The sequence below is a fragment of the Onychomys torridus genome, chromosome 14 (genome assembly GCF_903995425.1).
Source record: "Onychomys torridus chromosome 14, mOncTor1.1, whole genome shotgun sequence".
Lineage (NCBI taxonomy): Eukaryota > Metazoa > Chordata > Mammalia > Rodentia > Cricetidae > Onychomys > Onychomys torridus.
This window is the reverse complement of record NC_050456.1, coordinates 69,954,510-69,971,808: the sequence shown is the minus strand read 5'-3', so window position 1 is coordinate 69,971,808 and position 17,299 is coordinate 69,954,510. Positions and strand designations below refer to the sequence as shown.

General features: G+C 39.5%; 1 protein-coding gene across 3 annotated transcripts in view; it reads left to right on the top strand.

The window, feature by feature from the left end:
• Positions 1-17,299, top strand: part of Btbd7 (BTB domain containing 7) — a 102,723-nt gene that overhangs the window by 62,049 nt on the left and 23,375 nt on the right. For all 3 annotated transcript variants that reach the window (XM_036205839.1, XM_036205840.1, XM_036205841.1), the window contains exons 4-6: positions 6,085-6,293; positions 7,746-7,821; positions 12,836-12,996. In XM_036205839.1, the coding sequence (XP_036061732.1) occupies positions 6,085-6,293; positions 7,746-7,821; positions 12,836-12,996 (446 nt within the window). The remainder of the gene's footprint in view (positions 1-6,084; positions 6,294-7,745; positions 7,822-12,835; positions 12,997-17,299) is intronic.

Below are 17,299 nucleotides of genomic sequence, written 5' to 3'. Positions count from 1 at the left end.
TGTGGGAGGGAGGGAGGGAGGGAGGGAGAGAAGAAGAGACACACACATAGAAGTTGGTAAAGGTTAGAGGACAGCTTTGTGGAATTGATTCTCTCCTTCCACCTTTGTGTGTCTTCTGGGAATTGAACTCAGATCATCAGGCTGATGTGGAAAGTACCTTTATCCACTGAATCATCTCCCAGCCCCTTGTGTCTTATTCTAAGTTTCCCCCATAAACTGGTTCCTAAGATAAAGACTTGCTTGTAAATGGTTTCTTCTGGGAAGTTCTTGCAGAAAATAAGAATGTGTGATTAGGAAGGGTTAAGCGGAATGAGAGAATTAATATAATTGCATGTTCTGAGATGATCACTGTTCTGGCCAATTGCTGGAACCCTCTGAGGAGCAGAAGGGATGGAATACCATTCAGAATTGCCCATAGGGAAGAAGGGGGGACATTCATCCTCCACCATCCCTGCTAAGAAAGTGTTTCTTGGAGTTTGCATATGTCTAGGCATCTAGCAAATTCCTGGAGGTGACTACACCAGAATGCCATTATTTCCATAGCAGAAAGCAAAATTTACAACGTTGTGGCTGGAGCAAGGTCTGGTAATCTAGACTTTTAAAACTGGCTTGCTGTAGTAGAAGGCAGAGAGGGTGTGAGGTAGGATTGCTAAATTCAGTTTCTTTGATACAGATCAATCTGTATGGCTGGTTAAACTTAATTCATCATAGTCAGCCTGGTGACATGGCCTGTACAAAAGATGACAGAATTAGCCAGAGTCCAGCTACCAAAACTGATTGGGAGCTCTGATTCATTTTTATTATCAGAACTAAGTTTTACACAGTTGTGGGGGAAGCTGAGGAAATAAAGTTCTAAAATGAACGATAGCCGGGTCTGGATAGGTTGTAAGCTGGAAAAGCCAAGCTCAGCAGCTTCGGAAGTGCAGCTGTGAAGAGACGCAGGAACCACTGCCGTGCATTTAGTGGTGGCCATGGAACCTAGTGGTGGCAGCGGTGTGAAACCAAGGGGAAGAGCTGATCTTAGAGCAGGGAAGAAGCAAGCACAAGCCAGTACTTGTGGGCATGTTTTCTTTTTTTTTTTTTTTCTTAAAGATTTGTTTATTTATTTATTTATTTATTATGTATACAGAAGAGGGTGCCAGATCTCATTACAGATGGTTGTGAGCCACCATGTGGTTGCTGGGAATTGAAGTCAGGACCTCTGGAAGAGCAATTGGTGCTCTTAACCTCTGAGCTATCTCTCCAGCCCGTGGGCATGTTTTCGTCTACCATTCCTTGTACCTTGCTGAGGTGACTGATTTTAGAGAACACTGACTGCTAATGTCCTCTGCCTTTTGAGCTGCATGTCCCTCCTTGGGCTAACTAACTCGGAACTGTGCTGGGATGGACACTGAGGAAAATAGTTCAAGCTTATGCTAATTGAAACACTAAAGTCAGTGCAACCTCTTCCCTCACCTGTTCTAGAGTTATTTTTTCCTTTGCCAATACTTCAGCAGATCTAGGGAGGCTACCAAGTGAGGTAGGCCAGCCTTCATCCCAGAGGTAGCTGAGCTCTTTCTCTTCAGTTGTTATCATTGCTAGTTCTTTGTTATCACCAGACAAGGAAGCACCAGAAGATGCTCAGTGAATCCTTTGGGTTCTGCATGAGCCCTTTGCTGATCTAACACACTCAAGAATTCACATCCACAAGTAGACCTGCCAGTGTAAGTTGGCAACTCTTACTTTTCTTTTTCTTTTTAACTTTTTTAGTATTCTTTGTGAATATCACTTCCTATACCCCAGTCCCACTCATCTCCTGTCTCTCCTTATCCATCCTCCACCCTTGCAACCTCTCCAACACTGCCCAGTCGAAGGGCGGGGCCAACTCTCCCAGGCTCACAGCCTCAGGGCCACGCCCATGCCACAAGGGCCAGCTCTACTGTGTTGCTTAAGCAAAGGGAACCACTCTTTTGAGTACTGCAACCGGGGAGGGACGGGTCTTGCTTTTCTTTGCATATCCACTGACTGCATTCTAAAACTGTTTTTTCCTACTCGGAGTGTGTACTGCAAACCTGATCCAGATTAGTAATTACAAGGTAGTGAGAAGAGGCAGCAAATCTTGAAGAGAACCATCAAGGACTTAAACAGGCATAGTCAGTGTCTCCAGAAACAAACAAACAAACAAACATCTGCTTGATTCTAATGTGGAGTTAGAGGAGTTTGTTCTAATAGCCTAGAATATGGGGTTGAATTGGAGCTGAACTGTCTTGGCTCTTCCATACAAATACCCCTGCTCTAGGTTTCTGTGTCCACGTGTGCATGCAGACTTTTTAATCCAGATGACTATGGGGGTTTCCTGTGAGTTGTCTTTGTAATTGAGTTCCTGAGCCAAACTTAATCTTGAGGTATACAGTCTACATTTGCAGTTGCAGTGAAATAGGATTATTTTTTTTTTTAATACTGACCTGGAAATCTTCAGACTTTTAAAGATGAAATGTCTGCATTTGAGAATTGGCTGATCTGAGCCCTTAGTTTGTCTTTCCTTCCTTCCTCCCTCCCTTCTTATTTTTGTCAGGGCTTTTGTGACTTAGTTAAAGCCAACCAGCACCAGGATCTTAAACTTCTCATTGAGTCACCACTTGCTGCTGAGCTAGTTCATTCTCCATTTCTGCTTGTGTTTATCTGCTTCTGGTAGAAACTGATGATGTCATACACACAGCATGACATTATCACCTCCCACTTACATGTCGGGTGGTAGCCTTTTGAGAGCCATCCATAGTTCTAGAATTTCACCCAAGAACGGTGGTTTTCTAGGGTGTTTCTGTTACTAGCTGTTCTTGTCTGGGAATCTCCCATTTCCCACAGCCCTTGCCAAAAGCCTGGCTCAAGTGATTGCACACAGGATGTTCATTTGGTAAATATTCCCCAAGAACAGGAAGGAGTGACACTGGGAAAACGGGAGGGCAGTATGAGAGTTTAGACTCTCAAGAATTGTCCTCCAGAGGAAGAGTAAAGAAACAGTCGCCACCACCCCCAATCTTAACACATTGCAGAGTCCAAAAACTGGGAGTTTACACCAGAGGCACAGGTTAGCTTGTCTTCTAGCCTGCATATCCCATTCGGTTTGTTGCCTTTCTAAGATAGTTAAATAGGGATGGATGATGTGATAGTTAAAAAGGTTCCACAGACCTTTCCACCATGTGTTTGGTGTGGATTGAAACACTTGGGGAATGCAGAAAGTAAGAAGGAAACTTCAGGAGTTGATCCTGGGAATATATTGGGATATTGATATTGGGATGTAAGGTGATACTAGTGGGAATGGAAGAGAAAGAGGCTAATGAGTATTTTGAAGGAAGAGTCATTGGAACATACGGACTAGATATTGAAGTCAGAGTGTCCTTGAACTTTTCCATGCTTTGCACATTTCTTCAGCATGTGTGCCTTCTGCTATCACAAGCATATCTATCTCATTGTGGTCATCTCACTGGTGCTTAGGAGGAATTTTTTCTTTTTTTTTTTTTCTTTTGGTTTTTCGAGACAGGGTTTCTCTGTGTAGCTTTGCGCCCTTCCTGGATCTCACTTGGTAGACCAGGCTGGCCTCGGAACTCACAAAGATCCACCTGCCTCTGCCTCCCAGTGTTGGGATTAAAGGCATGCGCCACCACCGCCCGGCTAAATTTTTTTCTTCTTGGGAATTTTATACATGTATGCAATGAAATATGATCATGTATGCCTCCCATTTACTCCCCTCTAACTTCTCCCATATCCCTCCCAGTAGATTACCCTCACAATTTCTCCTTTTTTTTTTTTTTTTAAACAGTCCACTAAGTTCAGTCAGTGCAGCCAATATGTATGGGATGTGGAGCCTGTAGCATGGGAACCTGTCAGTAGACACATCCTCTAAAAATGTGATTCTCCTTCAAAGATGTTATTTTAATGTTTAGATTAGATAAATGAATTTTGTGTTTGCCCAATTACTATTTTCTAAAAAGTAAAATAGCTTAGATATTTTCTGATCTTGGTTCCCATTCAGAGTTCTTTGTACTCTGTTCCTAACTTGCTGAGCCAGTTTCTACTCCTACTTTTCTAGAAGGATCTTTGAACAAAGAAGAGAGAAATTGTGGTTGTAATTATGTTTTGTTATTGAGCCATGATCTCTCTCCTTTTAACATCCAGCTGATTGTTGGTGTCTGTCCTTAAAGCAATAGCAGTCAGGTCTTTTTTCTCTGTCTGGTGAAGGCCCACTGGGCATGTAACAACATCTCTTATATTTCTGTTTAGCCTTCTCTTGTGTAAGTTGTATAATATGTTTGCCGAGAACTTTTCCCCTCTTGTACTCTGTTACCACCTCTTAGCATTTTGTGTTTTTGATCGGTGCCCATCTAAACATGGGGCTCAGACCAACACAAGAGAGTAGTACAGCATTAGGCTCTGTTGAGAACTAAAACCCAGGAGTGCTTCAGTTTTGTAACAACCATACCACATTTCATTTTCATGTAGGTAAAATACCCAGATACTGCTCTATATTAAGCTAGTTCACCTCTGTCATCCACTGTGCAGCTGATTTTCATCATTCTAAAGTGTAGAAAGTCCTCATTTTCCCAGCTTTATTTGAACTTCATTTTGACTGATCTTTATAGCCAGTTGTGATTATGCTGTACAGCATCTTGGGAACTGTGCTCTCCAGATTCAATCATCTACAGATTTTGAAGTATGCTTTCCATATCTTCATCTAAGCTCATGATCAACATGGCAAAAACAGGCTCATCCTATCCCCTACACTCTAATTGGTGCTTTTTACAAGCAGATCCTTTAAGCACTGTTCTCTTTTGTTTTGTACCTCTTATCTGCAAGGATTTCACGTGTGTCCTTAACACGTTTTACTGCTTACCATGTGCAAAAGGTGCTATAAAGCTACACTGAAGACAGCATCCCTGTTTGTGGTACTAGCAGCATCAGGAAGTATTTTGTTAAATGCTTTGTGGAAATCGTGTGGCACAGTTATTTGTGATGTATCATCCCCTTATCTGGTAGTGTATCAGAAAAAAGAGAGAAAAGGTAAATAGGTGCCATATGGCCACTAATGGTCTTGTATCACCTGAATATGGGATTCACTCCTATCATTTGAACTTAGAACTTTCAGACTCTGAAAAGTCTGTAGACTTCATTGATAATATTTGATCTGTATTTCATAAGGCTCTGAGTACAGCACAGTGTGTCAGTAGTTGTATTTAAATGCTTGGGGTTTGTTGTTGTTTTAATTTTATTTACTTATATTTTATGTATGAGTCTTCTGCATGCCAGAAAAGGGCATGTTTTATAATAAACAGTGAAAAATTTTTATTCAATTTTAGTCATATCCCTTCCATAATTTTTGTCACTCATATTTGGGGAGAGGGAGTGAGACAGGGTCTCTTTTTTTTTTTTTTTTTTTTTTTTTTTAGCCCTGGCTTGCCTTGAACCACACAATGTAGACCAGGCTGGCCTCAAGCCCATGGAGAACTTTCTGTTTCTGCTACGCAAGTGCTGGGATTAAAGGTTTATGCTACCATGCCTGGTCCTATATATTGATTTTTTTTCTCCTAAGGAGAATAACTGACTATTCTCAGATGTCTTTACTTCCTGCTTTTAGCTCTTAAAATGCCGTCGTTGCTTTTCTGGATTTTTAGTTTATTCACTTATTTATTTTTTAATTTGCCAGAATTAAACTCAAAAGAATATCAAACATGTTTTACCTATTTTCTAAGGGCTTAAATCATCTCCTTAGACCTTGTGCTCTGTCAATCAAATGTCATCCATGTTCTTCCTCTGTCATCTGCAGTCTACACTTCTTCCCCTTTGATCCAGTGACTCCATTGTACTGTCTTATTCAGTTATGTGTTTTTCTCTGTAGATCTGTCTCTGTATAGGCATCAGATTTCCTATAGATGTCATATCTCTTGTTATCCTAGCCAAGGAAGTCTTGATGATTTCCAGGAGATGTTTTTCTCCTCGAATTTTTTTTTTTATTGCTGCCACTTCTTAAGTGTGTAGCCTAACACACTAATAATGTTCAATAAGTAATATTTCTGATTAATCTTAAGAAGTATTTGCCTTCTCTTTTAGGCTGTGAGGATATCATTGCTGAGAGCATCTCATTAGATACCTTAATTGCCATCCTCAAGTGGAGCTCACATCCATATGGCTCTAAGTGGGTGCACCGACAAGCTTTGCATTTCCTTTGTGAGGAATTATCCCAAGTCATGACTTCGGATGTTTTTTATGAACTCAGCAAAGACCATCTGCTTACTGCTATCCAGTCTGACTACCTACAGGTAATCATTTATACACCTCTCTAGTTCATTGTCATTCCACATGCACAAAGAAATTCATCCGCACTCTGTTACTTGTACAGGGTGGGGCAGAGAGAAACAAACAGGCTTTGCTTAGCGAATTTCTGCTCCATTGTGCACTAAAAGCCTGCTGGCACATTGGGCTTTCATGCACACTGCTATCATGACTCAACACTGTAAACAAGCCCAGGACTTAACCAGCTATACTCTAAAGAGGATAGGCCAGGTCAGAAGCACAGTCTGAAAATGAACGTCTGCCTTCCACTGATACTTATTAACTATAATAATTTCTTTTGGTAGACTATCAGATACTTAGATTGTAGACCATAGGTTAGGCAGCACAGAGCAAGAGTGAAATTCCATTTCTGATCTGTTCAACTCATAAAAACTCAGAGTGTCTGCTCTGCTAAAGCATAATTATATTTTCTACTTTATATTTTCAGTCAATTCTTGTGTCTTTGGCTTACATGTTAATCTAGCTTGTAATTTAATAATAGATTTTAAATACTGCAAAAAATTCTATAAGGTAACATGTTTTTAATTGTTTTTACATTGGGTTAATTTTATGCTAAAATTTATACAACAGCTTTTAATGCTATGAAGCTATAAACTCTTTGAGCCATTTGATTCTTTGTGTGTATACCACATAAACTATAAAATGGCATTACCATAGTTAGAAAATACTAAATTAAAAAAAAAAACAACAACTGAATTGTCCACTGTGCTTCTTCAACGTTACTTTGTTTGCAGTAATAGATGCTGAAACACTTGGTCTTCATTTGTAGGAGGGTCTTTCTTCATTAACTTTGTCTCACTGTCCTAGTCAGTTCCACGTGTCTATTGGAACACATATCAGTGCTGTCCCATTGTTGGTCATGAGCTATGCATTCCTTCATAACACATAAAGCACCTTGGAGGAGCCTCTGTTTGCTGTAAGCTTCTAAATAAAATAAGAAATGAGAGGTACAATGCCATTTCATAAATTGTCCTGTAGGATCCCCTCCCTCCTCAGCCTACAAAATACCTTATAGAGATTGTATCTGCCTGGAAAATTCCTCGTTCTTGATTTTCCATCACCGGAGAATAGAATGTGTTTATCTTCATCTTATCCCGAAAACATCAGCAATACAGAAGGTTTATAATAAGATAAAATAAATTTAAAAGTAGGAAATAATACATAGTAAAGAAAAACAATGGTAATAATAAAAACATCAGCTGGAATGAAGATTGAAGTTATTCAATAAATTGATGCTATCTGGAACATCATCGTTTATAGACCACAGGATTAACTCTAAAATTTCGCATAGCTGATATAAAGAGAGCAATGTGGTAAGTTGTGCTCCACATGTACATTAGAACTTAGGAAAAACCATTGGTGAAAATAAACACGTTTATCATTTTATTAGAATAAATAATAATCAATTTTTATTCTAGGCAAGTGAACAAGATATTCTTAAGTATCTGATTAAATGGGGCGAGCATCAGTTGATGAAAAGAATAGCAGACAGAGGTAAGTTCAGAAAGGACACTTGCGCCAGTCAGCGTCTGTATGGTTTTAATATTCCCAGTGGCTTACTGAGACACACATGCATCAGTCTTGGAAACATAATGTGAATGGAAGGAAGTAGAGGATTTTACCATCAGTAAAGTATTCCAGTGGAGTTGAAGGGGAGTTGATAAATATATCAGTTTTTTTTTAATTATTTTCCAAAAAAGATTATTTTATTACATTTATGTCTGTGATATGTTAATTTCATGGAATGCCAAAAATGAAAATGTCATGTAATGATTAAGGTGTTAGAGAGAAACATTGTTGAAGATGTTCTAGAATTAATTATGATAGATATATAATATGAATGTACTTTTTTTAATGATTAAAATGGTGAATTTGTGTTGTATAAATTTTACTTCAACTAAGAAAGATGCAGAGGCTTTGGCATGGTGGTACACACCTTTAATCTCAGCACTTGGGAAGTAAGGTAGGCAAATCTCTGTGAATTGAAGGCCAGCCTGGTCTATGAAGTAAGTTCCTGGCCAACCAGAGCTAAGGTGTATAGTAAGAGCCTGTCTCAAAAAGCCTAGAAAGGGGAGAGGGATGAAGGGTGTAGCTCAGTGGCATGGCGCTTATTTAGTAGATGGGAGGCCCTAGAATGTGGGACATTGAGCAACACAAAGGTGTTATTTTGTGTAGTTTGTTTTTAATAAAATCACCTCCAGCTGAGTCTGCTTCTGGGTAGTTCCATATACAATCTGGGCTCTTGGTTTTGAAAATACATGATTCATTTTCTTTTCATTTTTATTACGTTTTTGTTTGTGTTTGTGTACATGCACACACGGAAGTGTGCACACACCACAGTACATGTGTGGAAGTCAGAGTACAACTTGCAAGAATAGGTTCTGTCCTTCCACCAGAGATTTACTCAAGTGCTTTTGGGTGGTGGCAGGTGCCTTTACTCACTGAAACCTAGGATTCTGTACTGGTCTTTATATGTTAGATCACCCACCTGTCACCTTCCTCTCATTTAGTGCTGTATTCCTCTACATACTGAATCCAAATCAGTAAGCTTCAATTAGGAAAATTAATTAATTTCCCTTTCCTGTCATTTCTCAGTATTTATTTTGAGACAGGGTTTCATATGGCCCAGGCCTATGTAACCAGGGATGATTTTTTAAAATCTGATTTTAGATTTATTTATGTGTATGTTTGCCTGCATGCATATATGTGTACCATGTACAAGCCTGGTACTGGAAGAGGTCAAAAGAGGGTATCAGATCACCTGGAACTGGAATCACAGATGGTTTTTAGCCTCTATGTGGGTGCTGGGAAGCAAACCTGGGCCCTCCTCAAAAGCAGTTAAGTTCTCTGAACTGCTGAGACCTGTCATATATTGCTACCTAAACAGTCGAGGAAGAGGCAGGCCTCCTACTTTTCTCCTAATTAACTTTTCTGTGACCTTCAAAAGTCTTCAGCATTTCTCAAATTTGAAAAACCACTACAAAACCACTATAATCAATATAGAAAGATTTCTGAATACCAACCAACATACACTCTCATTTATAGATTTTGTATTTGCAAATTTATCAACTTATTACAATTTATTTGTAACCTCAAATCTTTTTTTTTTTTTAAGATTTATTTATTTATTATGTACACAGAAGAGGGCGCCAGATCTCATTACAGATGGTTGTGAGCCACCATGTGGGTGCTGGGAATTGCAATCAGGACCTCTGGAAGAGCAATTGGTGCTCTTAACCTCTGAGCCATCTCTTCAGTCCATAACCTCAAATCTTTATTCACGCACTTTCAGCGTTATTCATGGACATGCACAGAGTGGCAAAATAAGTGTTTTGAGTGACCAAGAATTAAATTCTCAAGCCAGGCATGGTAGCTCACACCTTTAATCCCAGCACCCAGGAGGCAGAGGCAGGTGGTCTCTTAAGTTCAAGGCCAGCCTGGTCTACATAATGAGTTCCAAGACAGCTAGTGCTATGTAGAAGAGACCCTGTCTCAAAAACAACAACACACACACACACACACACACACACACACACACACACACACACACATTCTCAACCTGAAGATGAATTAAGACACTGATACTTTGCCTTATTTTCAGATCTATTATGAATGCTTGTCCTTTTCATAGTCTACTTAATATGTTGGAGTTTTTCTTAATAATTTTTTTAGAATTATCTTTATTGTTTAAGTATGTTGCCTGCATCTTTATATGTGTACAATGTGCCTACAAATGGTTGTGAGCCAGTATGTAGGTACCTAGAATTGAACCCCAGTCCTCTGCAAGAATAGCAAGTACTCTTAACCACTGAGCTATGTCTCCAGCCCCATCTAATGTGTTTTTACATTTTTGTTTTTGTATTCATGATCTCAGTTTAATATGGCTGCCAAGTGAGTCTAAAGTGTCTCAAATTCTGAAATGCAAGAAGGCTGAGATGTCCTTATGGAGAAAATAAGAGTGTGTTTGATAAACTTCATTGAGGCATAAGTTACAGGCTGTTAGCCATGAGTTCAATGTTTTGGTTTTTGGTTTTCCGAGACAGGGTTTCTCTGTGTAGCTTTGGTGCCTGTCCTGGAACTCACTCTGTAGACCAAGCTGTCCTTGAACTCACAGAGATCCACCTGGCTCTGCCTCCCAAGTGCTAGGATTAAAGACATGTGCCACCACCGCCTGGCTGAGTTCAGTGTTAATGAATAAATATGTATTAAGGAGCCTTTAAACAGAAGCACACAAAGTTATGTCTTGCTGAGTTGGCAAAATGATTGTGCCCAGAGGCCCACAGACAGGAAACTAACTTCTAGGATCGGTGGTTAATTCATTGTTAATTATTTGTGAATGACATAACTACCACACCTGAACTGCCTAATTACTATAGGCCATTGGTCTCCTGATTGATACAGATTAATAATGAGGAAAGGTTGGTCATGATGAAAGGTCATATTTATTTGGGCAGGTAATGAGAATCCTTCATGGATAAAATTTCCTTTAAAGTAGTTTGGGGGGCTGAAGAGATGGCTCAATGGTTAAGAGCCCTTGCTTCTCTTCTAGAGGACCTAGGTTTGGTTCGGAACACATACCTGGTGGCTCCCCACAGTCTGTAACTCCATTCCCAGGGGATTCAACATCCTCTTCAGTCTTCAGAGGGCACCAGGCATGCACTGGCCACTCTTCTTTAGTCATACTTGTGTATGGATGGGTCTGCCCTTGCTTAAAGGTTTTGTATAAGATTATCCAGAAATGTGTTTTTCTGCCTTGTCAGCTAGCTCCCAAATAATGACAGAGACCTCTTGTTAATTATGAAAGCTGGGCTTATAGCTTAGACTTGTTCCACTATCTCTTAAAATTTAAATTAGGGGTTGGGGATTTAGCTCAGTGGTAGAGCGCTTGGTAAGCACAAAGCCCTGGGTTTGGTCCTCAGCTCTGGGGAAAAAAAAAAAAAAAAGACCAAAAAAAAACTTAAATTAACCTGCTTTTATTAATCCACATTTTGCCATGTGGCTTTTTACCTTTCTTTCATTCTGTGTGTCCGACTTCCTCCATGTCTCATTGGCGTCTCCTCTATGCCTCAGTCATCTCCTCCTACTTCCTCTCTCTGCCTGGAAGTCCCACCTATACCTCCTGCCTAGCTACTGGCCATTCAGCTTTTTATTATAACAATCACATTAATACATCTTCACACATTGTACAAATATCCCACAACACAGTGCTTTAAAAAAAAAATTGTGAGTCGGAGATATTCAACAATAGTAAAGGACTTGCCTTGTGTACAAGGCCCTAGATTCTATCCTCAATATCACAAACATATAAGTTGTTTTCTCTATATGTGTCTTTATATAGAGAGACTATATTCATATATTTCCCTCACATGATTTAAGAAAGATGTATTTGCTTATAAAATAAAAATTTGGGCTGGGTATGGTGTTACAAACCTTTAATCCCAGCACTAGGGAGGTAGAGGCAGACAGATTTCTTTGAGTTCAAGGCCAGTCTAGTCTACATAGTGAGCTCCAAGACAGCCAAGGCTATGTAGTGAGACCCTGTCTACAAACAAACAAACAAAAGATTGTCACTTTTACTATTAGCAATAAAGATCATATTCATTGTAAAAATTATCAAATTTTAAGAAAAATATTTAGATATTAAAAATACAATTAAATATTTCCAAATGTTATCATTTTCTTCATACCTCAGTGTCATAAGCATACTATTTTTCTTCAGATTTTCCTATCACATTAATACCTATGAAAAATAACTATCTCTTGCTCAGGACAGAGGAATTAAATGTCAGATACTAAAGATTGACCCATGTGCAGTAACAGACCCATGTTACAGAAATTTAGAAGTTTAGAACTAGGTAGACTACATTAGATTTTGCTCCTTTGGATACAGCTGGTTAATATATTATTAAATTACCTTTATACATAAGTAGCCTGTGTTTGGCATGGTAGTCCATGTCTATAATCCCAGAATTTAGGAAGTAGAGGAAGAAGGATCAGAAAGTCTGGACTACATGAGACCTCCCCCTACCCCTACACATGCTACCATGACTAGAAATAGCAAATGCTTTACAATGTCCCCCTTATATTAAAAACCGGTCACAGTCTTGATATTAACAGATTGTCATTTTTCTTATTTTGAGTTAATATCCATAAAAAGATTCATTTAGTACAGAAGTCATTAAGAATGTTCCTGTGTTGTAGACAGTGTACTTTCTGTTTGTCCAAAAACTTGGGTATTAAACTTATTTATAACCTTTCTTAAAGCCAATACTCTTACATACAAAGTCTGGTACTAAGATTTTATGTAATAGAGAGTAAAGTAAGGCTGTCCCTAGGAACAGCAAGGTGGCTGAGTGGGTAAAAGTGTTTGTATAGTTGTTCTCTGGCCTTCACACTCAATGTCGTGGCACATACATACCCCCACAAACATGCACATAAAAATTTCCTTAAAGACTATGTCTGTGAAAATTGGGGTTTTGCTGAAGGCTTTTTCTTTTCTGTTCCATAGAGCCAAACTTACTGAGTGGTACTGCACATAGTGTGAACAAAAGAGGTGTGAAAAGAAGAGACCTGGACATGGAAGAACTTAGAGAGGTCCTTGCTTCTCTCTTGCCTTTTGTGCGGATTGAACACATCTTGCCTATAAACAGTGAGGTCTTAAGTGATGCTGTAAGTTTCTTCATTCCTTTCAGGGAAAGAAAAATGCCAAGCTTATCCTGTGTTAATTCTTATAAATAATTTCTCCTACTAGTAAAGTACTTGAAACCAGATTACCTGAGGAGAGAAACAAATATCTGTTTGGTATAATGTTATGTTCCCAGTGTCTGACATAGTGCAAAAAAGTGTGTTTAGTGCTGATAGTTTTTTGTTTGTTTATTTTGTGTTTTGATTTTGGGGGTTTTTATTTATTTTGTTTTGTTTTGTTTTGTTGTTTTTTCAAGACAGTTTCTCTGTGTTGCCCTGTCTCAAGAACATAGTTTTAAGGGAATTAATTTGGTCATTTATCAGTATAAATCAATTTGATCTCTATGAAAAGAAAAGAGAAATTACCTTTGCAGAACAGCAGTAAATCAGAGGAGGGACATTGGCTCCTGTATGTAAGATACATGAGCCATTTGAGTGCATTTTAGACTAAGTTGAAATTTATAGAACTGGGCACACTTTAATCCCAGTACTCAGGAAGCAGAGGCAGGTGGCTCTCTGTGAATTCGAAGACAGCCAGGGCAATAATAAGAGACCTTGTCTTGAAAATAACAGACATAGAGAAACCCTGTTGGGGGGGGAGGGGTCCACATAGAAAGGGGTTGGGGATTTAGCTCAGTGGTAGAGCACTTGCCTAGCAAGCGCAAGGCCCTGGGTTCGGTCCTCAGATCTGGAAAAAAAAAAAGGAAAACTCTACTCACGCCTTTAATTCTGGCATTCAGGAGGCAGAGGCAAGTGGATCTCTGTTAAAAGCCATCTTGGTCTACACAACATACCAGGCCAGCCAGGGCTACTAGTAAGACACTGTTTCAAAAACAAACAGACAAACAAAAATCAAAACCAACACGCTCAAAACCATCCTGTGACTTTGGAAGTCTTTCCTCCCAACAACAGGACTATGACTTTATTTGCTTTTCAAGAAGGTCTTACAGGAACCCAGCATGGCGGCCTATGCCTGCAGTCCCAGCACAAGGAGGCTCAAGCAAGAGGATCGTATGTTCAAGGCTAGCCTCAGCTACATAATGAGTTGGAGGAAATTCTAGGCTACATAATGAGACCTTGTCTCAAAAACTAAAGGCTAGGGATATAGTTCATAGTGTGTGTGCGTGTGTGTGTGTGTGTGTGTGTGTGTGTGTGTGTGTGTGTGTGTTTGTGTAATCTATATCTATATATAAAACCTAGGGGCTGGAGAGATGGCTCAGCCATTAAGAGCACAGGCTATATGCCGGGGGGTGGGGGGGGGGGGGGGGGGGTGCACGCCTGTAACTCAGCAGAGGAGGCAGAGGCAGGGGGATCTCTGTGAGTTTGGGGCCAGCCTGGACTACAGAGTGAGTTCTAGAACAGCCAGAGCTACATAGCAAGACCCTGTCCAGGGGGGGAAAAAAAGAAAATAACAGAAGTGGGGAGCAATATGTATTAATGGAATTAATTATGTTACTCATAATTTTTAAATTACTTTTTTTTTTCTTGGCCAGACCTGAGGACTGAACCCAAGGCCTTGCGCTTGCTAGGCAAGCGCTCTATCACTGAGCTAAATAATCCCCAACCCCTTAAATTACTTTTTTAAAAAGTGTGTGTGTGTGTGTGTGTGTGTGTGTGTGTGTGTGTTTGTGGCTGGGTGGTTGTGGCACCTTTAATCCCAGCACTCGGGAGGCAGAGACAGGCGGATCTCTGTGAGTTTGAGGCCAGCCTGGGCTACCAAGTGAGTTAGCAAAGCTACACAGAGAAACCCTGTCTCAAAAAATAAAAAGAGAGAGAGAGAGAGAAAGGGAATAAAAAGAGAGATAAAAAGAGTGAGTGAGTGAGTGAGTGAGTGTGTGTGTGTGTGTGTGTGTGTGTGTGTGTGTACTTGTACCTAAGCACAGAGGCCAAAAGAGGGCATCAGATACCTTGCTTATAAACATGAGTGCTGGAATCTAAACTTCAGTACTCAAGATTGCTCTAGAGCCTTCTATCCTAAAGTAATGTTTTTTAACTACTAGAATTGCTTGAATTTTTTTTTTTTTTGCCCATTTCCAGAGTGCTGAGTAAAGGTAGACACTACCAACATACCCACTCTTCTTGTCTTCTCATGTTTTTAATTTGCCTTTTCTTGATGTTTAGTGTTGTTGAACATGTTTTCCTATACCCTCTTGACCCTTTGTATGTCTTCTTTTGAAAAAATGTCTGTTATGGGTCTTTATTTTTAATTTTTTGCTACTAAACTGATGTCTTCATTAAGGTTTCAGATACCATGGCCAAAAGCAACTTGGTGAGGAGAGGGTTTATTTCTGATTACAGCTCCCCGCACAGTCCATCACTGAAGGAAGTCAGGGCAGGAGCAGATACAGGGACCATGTAAGAATGCTGCTTACTGGCTTGCTCCTCATTGCTTATTAAATCTGCTTTCTTGTAGCCCTCATGACCATCAGCCCAGGGGTGCCACTGCCCATAGTGGACTGGGCTCTCCTATATTGTTATCATTCAAGAAAATGCCCTACAGACTTGCCTACAAGCCAATCCTGTGGAGGCATTTTCTCAGTTAAGCCTCTTTCTTTGCAAATGATCCTACTTTATGTCAAATTGACATACACTAGCCAGCACAGTTGAGTATCTTTCATATTCTGGATAGTAATCTCTATCAGATGTAAGTTTGCAAGTATTACATTTCACTCTGAAGCTGTCCTTCACTCTCGTTTGCTTTGCTGTGCAGAACTTTCAGTTTGCTACAATTCCATTTGTCTCTTTTTGCTTTTGTTGCCTGTGCAAACCTTGCCAAAAAGGTCTTACCTGTGTTTTATTTTAGAAGTTTCATGGTTTCATGTCTTTTGGAGTTAGATTGTGTGAGGAGTGAGAAGTAGGAGTCTATTCACTCTTCTGCATATGGATATTCAGTTTTCCAAACACCATTTATTGATGAAGCTACTACCAAATCAGGCATATTTGTCTACCAAACAGTATGCCTATCATGAGACAAATTTTGAAAGAGTTTATTCTCAAGGCTAATTAAGTTAGCATGATAAAGGAAACCCTAGTTTCAAATCTGCTTTGGGATGTTTGGGGGATAAAGAAGCCAAGTGATTTAAGACACAGAAAAAGGAACTAATCAGTCAACAGTGTAATGAGATCTTGGTTTTGGTCTTCAGAAGCACGCACGTTCAGAAAATGGAGCTCTAGCATAGTCTGAGCATGAGGTTTTCGTTTTTTACCTTTTGGATACTTGCTTAGACCTAAATGCTAGCTTGATGGTTTCTGTAAAAATGATGTTTATATCCTTGAAAAATAACCAAGGCAGTCATTATCGTCATAATTCATCATGGATTATGTTGTTTTTATTTTATTTGTATGAGTGTTTTGCCTGTATGTGTGTCTGTGCACCACATGTGTGTCTGGTGGACATGGAAACCAGGAGAGGGCATTGGAATCTCCTAGGACTGGAGTTATAGATGGTTGTGAGCTGGGAATCAGGTCCCCTGCAAGAGCAGTAATGCTTTTGGCCTCTGAACCATCTTCTGGTTCCCAAAAAGTAAAAGCAAATAACTAAGGCAAGTGACTGTTTAGTCAGCTTTTCCCTAAATTTCAAGATTGTCCTTTCCCCATTAGGTGTTTTTTCCCTCTTTATTGCAGATTGTTGACTGTAAATTAACAGGTTTGTACTTCTTTGAAAATGCCGCTGGTGTTTTAATTAAGGATTCCATTGATACTTTTCTTAGTTAAGGTTTCTACTGCTGTGATAAAACACCATGACCAAAAGCAACTCACGTCTATCATCAAAGGAAGTCAGATCAGGAACTCAAGACAGAAACCTGGAAGTAAACCTGGAACTAAAGCTTGCTCACCCTGCTTTCTTGTACCATCTAGGACCACCAGCCAGGGTGTGGCACTGACCACAATTGAGCTGGGCCCTCCCACATCAATCATCAAAAAGAAAATGCCCTACAGGCTTGCATATAGGCTAGTTTTATGAAGGCGTTTTCTCAATTAAGATCTCCTCTTCTCAGATATGTTTAGGTTTATGTCAAATTGACAGAAAACAACCAGTACAACAATACTTGTTGCTTTGGATATTATGGGTATTTTAGTATTTTTCTTATCTATGAACAGGTTATCTTTCCATTTATTTGTATATTTTTTAATTTCTTTCTTTTCTTTTTTTTTTTTTTCTTAAATGAAGATAGGCCTTCATGTAGCCAAAGATGATCTTCAACTTCTGAGCCTCCTGCCTCTACCTCCTGAGTTGCAGGCATGTTCTACCACACCCAGTTTATATGGTGCTAGCAATTGAACCCAG